Below are 3,177 nucleotides of genomic sequence, written 5' to 3' on the forward strand. Positions count from 1 at the left end.
TAGGTATGTCTGCTTGTCATACAGATCCCCTACAAAAATTATGGAGTGGGGAGATACCTCAAGAGTAGAGGCATTGAGGTCTTTTTATAGATGATTAGAGGAAGAGAATTTTTCTTGTCTTCTGATGTAGGACTAATAAAAATAATAATGGATGGTTGAGATTTAGTATTAAGAAGGCTTAAAGGGATGATGATGTCTAGATTTTTTTCTAAAAAAAATTCTTTTACGGCTGTTTGATCCCATCCACTTCCTCATTTTGGCATGCCCAATGATCGCACATCTTCACATGTGCACTTCATCCCGTAATTCATTCACTGCTTTCCTTCTTCTCGTCGTATCTCAGTCTGCTCCATAGCTTCCTATTGATTTGAATTTCAAGCACCACTGTGAAGCCACCATTAACTCCCCATGTGCCGCGTGAAAAATTATATTACTGTGGCTTATCAACTTCATGGACCAAATGGTCCATGATGGACTATCATAATATATAATGCTGTGAACCCATAAGAGACCCCACGTTAAAGTGCTCTCGGAACATACCATTGGATCAACAATTTATAAATTGATACGTTAGATTTTTCAACTTTGATTTTAATTTCATTTTAACTCCGTTTTTCATTTCGTTTGATCCCTCTAAACCTGCAGATTGGGCTCTTCATGTTGGTGCAGCTCTTTTATGTAAAATATACAAAGAAGTATCAATTTTAAAAGAATAAAAATAATTTAATCTATAAATTAATATTTTTATAAATAAATTTATACATCTATCAGTCGTGTCGATTGTAATTGAAGTAAATGTTACACTAATTTACCAATGTGATACGGTGATATACTGATTTTGGTTTCAATGTGGATGTGATACACTTGGTTTCGATGTGAATGTGGCAGGTGGTCAATGTGAAAGTGAAACATCCACATTGTTTTTCAATGAATTATGAATGTGATACATCCCTTTTCAATTAATTATAAACATCATCCTGTTTAGATTATCTGTTGGTTGTATATCACATTAACACTTAAAGTTTTGTTAATGTGGGTGCAGTTAACCAGTAGCTGAAATTCTGATTGTTTAGATTGACTGTTGATTATATATCACATTAGTACTTAGAGTGTTGTTAATGTATATGCAGTTAACCAATGGCAGCTGAAACTCTAATTGTTTAAATTGACTGTTGATTATGTATGACATTAGCACTTAAAGTGCTGTTAATATATGTACAGTATACAGTGGCTGCTTAAACTTTGATTGTTTAGATTGACTGTTGATTATGTATCATATTAGTAATTAATATGGTGCTAATGTACTATAATATGCTTGAAGACTTCAACCTCACCAAGATATATGCAATTCATGTGCCACTGCCAATTGAAACTGATAGTTCACTATCACATTAGCACTTAAATATTTGTTTCACTTTTAAGGTTTGATAACAAGTAGAAGACTTGTGCGGTTGCAATGTTATGAGAGTTTGGAAGATGCAATGATACCACAACAATGCAATTCCAACTAGCCATAGCTAAAAAATTATGATATATTGACATTTACAACTTTTACAAAAGGCAGATACATTATCATAGTATATAGGATTGTCAAACACATTCATTAGGCCTACGGACCAGAAAAATCAAAATAGTCGTAATCAAACAACATATAAGTATAAATCTGTAGCATCTTCTCCTCTTCCCTCTTAACACAAATTGTCTTTTTAGCGCAACAAGCTGATTTTCAAATAGAAATATCTTATATTCAATACTTTCCTTCTAAGCTGGACCTACTGCTGCTCATCTCCATTTTTTTTTTAAAAAAAATTTGTTGATTATTTTAAATACATGTCCAGTCTACTCGAAATTTATTCACTGAAAGTAGTTGTACCCTCCATCAAATTTATAAGACAATCAAGAGTGATCTTCATTTTCCTTCTTATTGTAATATTAAATCCCTTAAAACAAAGCCAAATAAACCAAACTCCTAACATCATAATTAGTACATATCCAAAACCACGATTTGCACTGGTCCATAATATCTTCATGATGCCTTTACCATAGCTGAAAGATGGCATGGACATTTCTTCAGGCCAACATTATCAATACCAAATTCTTTCCCTTCCCAAACTCTCGATGTTGATGAACTCATTTTCTACGATTGAGAAAAAGATAGAGAGAACATGAGAGAGAGAGCAAACAAGATATAGACGAAAAGAGGATAAAAATGCTGCCACTAATTGGATTTTGGCAGAAAATTTACTGCCATTTTTTTATTTTGCCACGTCAGTCTATACAATCCAAATAATCCCAAGAAATATCCACATCAACCAAGTAATGGCCAAAAAGTTGCTAAATAAGCACCAACTGTAAAATCGGATCCAATTCCGATGGCCAGAAGGGAATGTTGCAACGAACTGAAATTTAACATGCAGAAGAATATTTATAAATCAGAATAAAATGCTGGTGGATTTTTACTCATCCAAAAAAAGAAAAAAAAAAAAAAAAGGGAGGAAAGAGGGGGGGTGGGGGTGGGGGGTGGAGATAAATAAGTATTGGTACTCAACGTAGCAATCATTTATTTGACAAAAAGAACTCTCAAATCAATTCACACTTATTTTTCATAGAAAAAGAGTCCTTATCAGCAGTAGATATCAATCAGAGAAAAGATTGCCATTTTCATTGTTGATCTCTAGCTGCCATCCCAGCTTAACAAAATAAAAATCTTAGAACTAGAGCATCTACAGACTGGGCAGCTGCATCCACAATCTCTATAAAGTCTTGTGTGACTGCTTGAGCACATCATCAAGAGTATATTCATGCAATATTGTACACACCATGTAACAAGGGCTGTTTAGGTCTTCATGACTTTCAAGTAAACCCCTTTTCTGTCAGCATAGGCGGTAGTTTTAGATTTGTTACAACTCCAATGATAAGATCATGATAAATGTCGTCCATCATTGCAATTAAGTACTGGGATAGTTAGATTAACACATACAACTTCACAAGGTCATGATAATTCCACAATGCAATGTATAACCTTCTGAGCAGGTAGTTCTGCATTTTCTACTTTCATGTGGAACCATTCCGTCACGCACTAAAATTGCAGCAAAATAAATGGATTCACCAATACTGCCAACCTGAGCTACTGGAATAAGGTGCCTTCAGTATCTCCGAAATTCTTTTGGCGGCTTG

At 34.2% G+C, this 3,177-nt stretch overlaps 1 protein-coding gene across 1 annotated transcript in view; it reads right to left on the bottom strand.

Annotated features, from left to right (window-relative positions):
• Window positions 1-2,643: 2,643 nt before the first annotated feature.
• The window catches only part of LOC105045188 (protein pleiotropic regulatory locus 1), a 16,170-nt gene continuing 15,636 nt past the window's right edge, over window positions 2,644-3,177 (bottom strand). Inside the window, exon 17 of the mRNA XM_010923364.4 lies at window positions 2,644-3,177. This exon is cut by the window's right edge and continues 142 nt beyond it. Coding sequence (XP_010921666.2) covers window positions 3,147-3,177 — 31 coding nt within the window. The 3' untranslated portion in view covers window positions 2,644-3,146.

This window comes from Elaeis guineensis, chromosome 5 (assembly GCF_000442705.2).
Source record: "Elaeis guineensis isolate ETL-2024a chromosome 5, EG11, whole genome shotgun sequence".
Lineage (NCBI taxonomy): Eukaryota > Viridiplantae > Streptophyta > Magnoliopsida > Arecales > Arecaceae > Elaeis > Elaeis guineensis.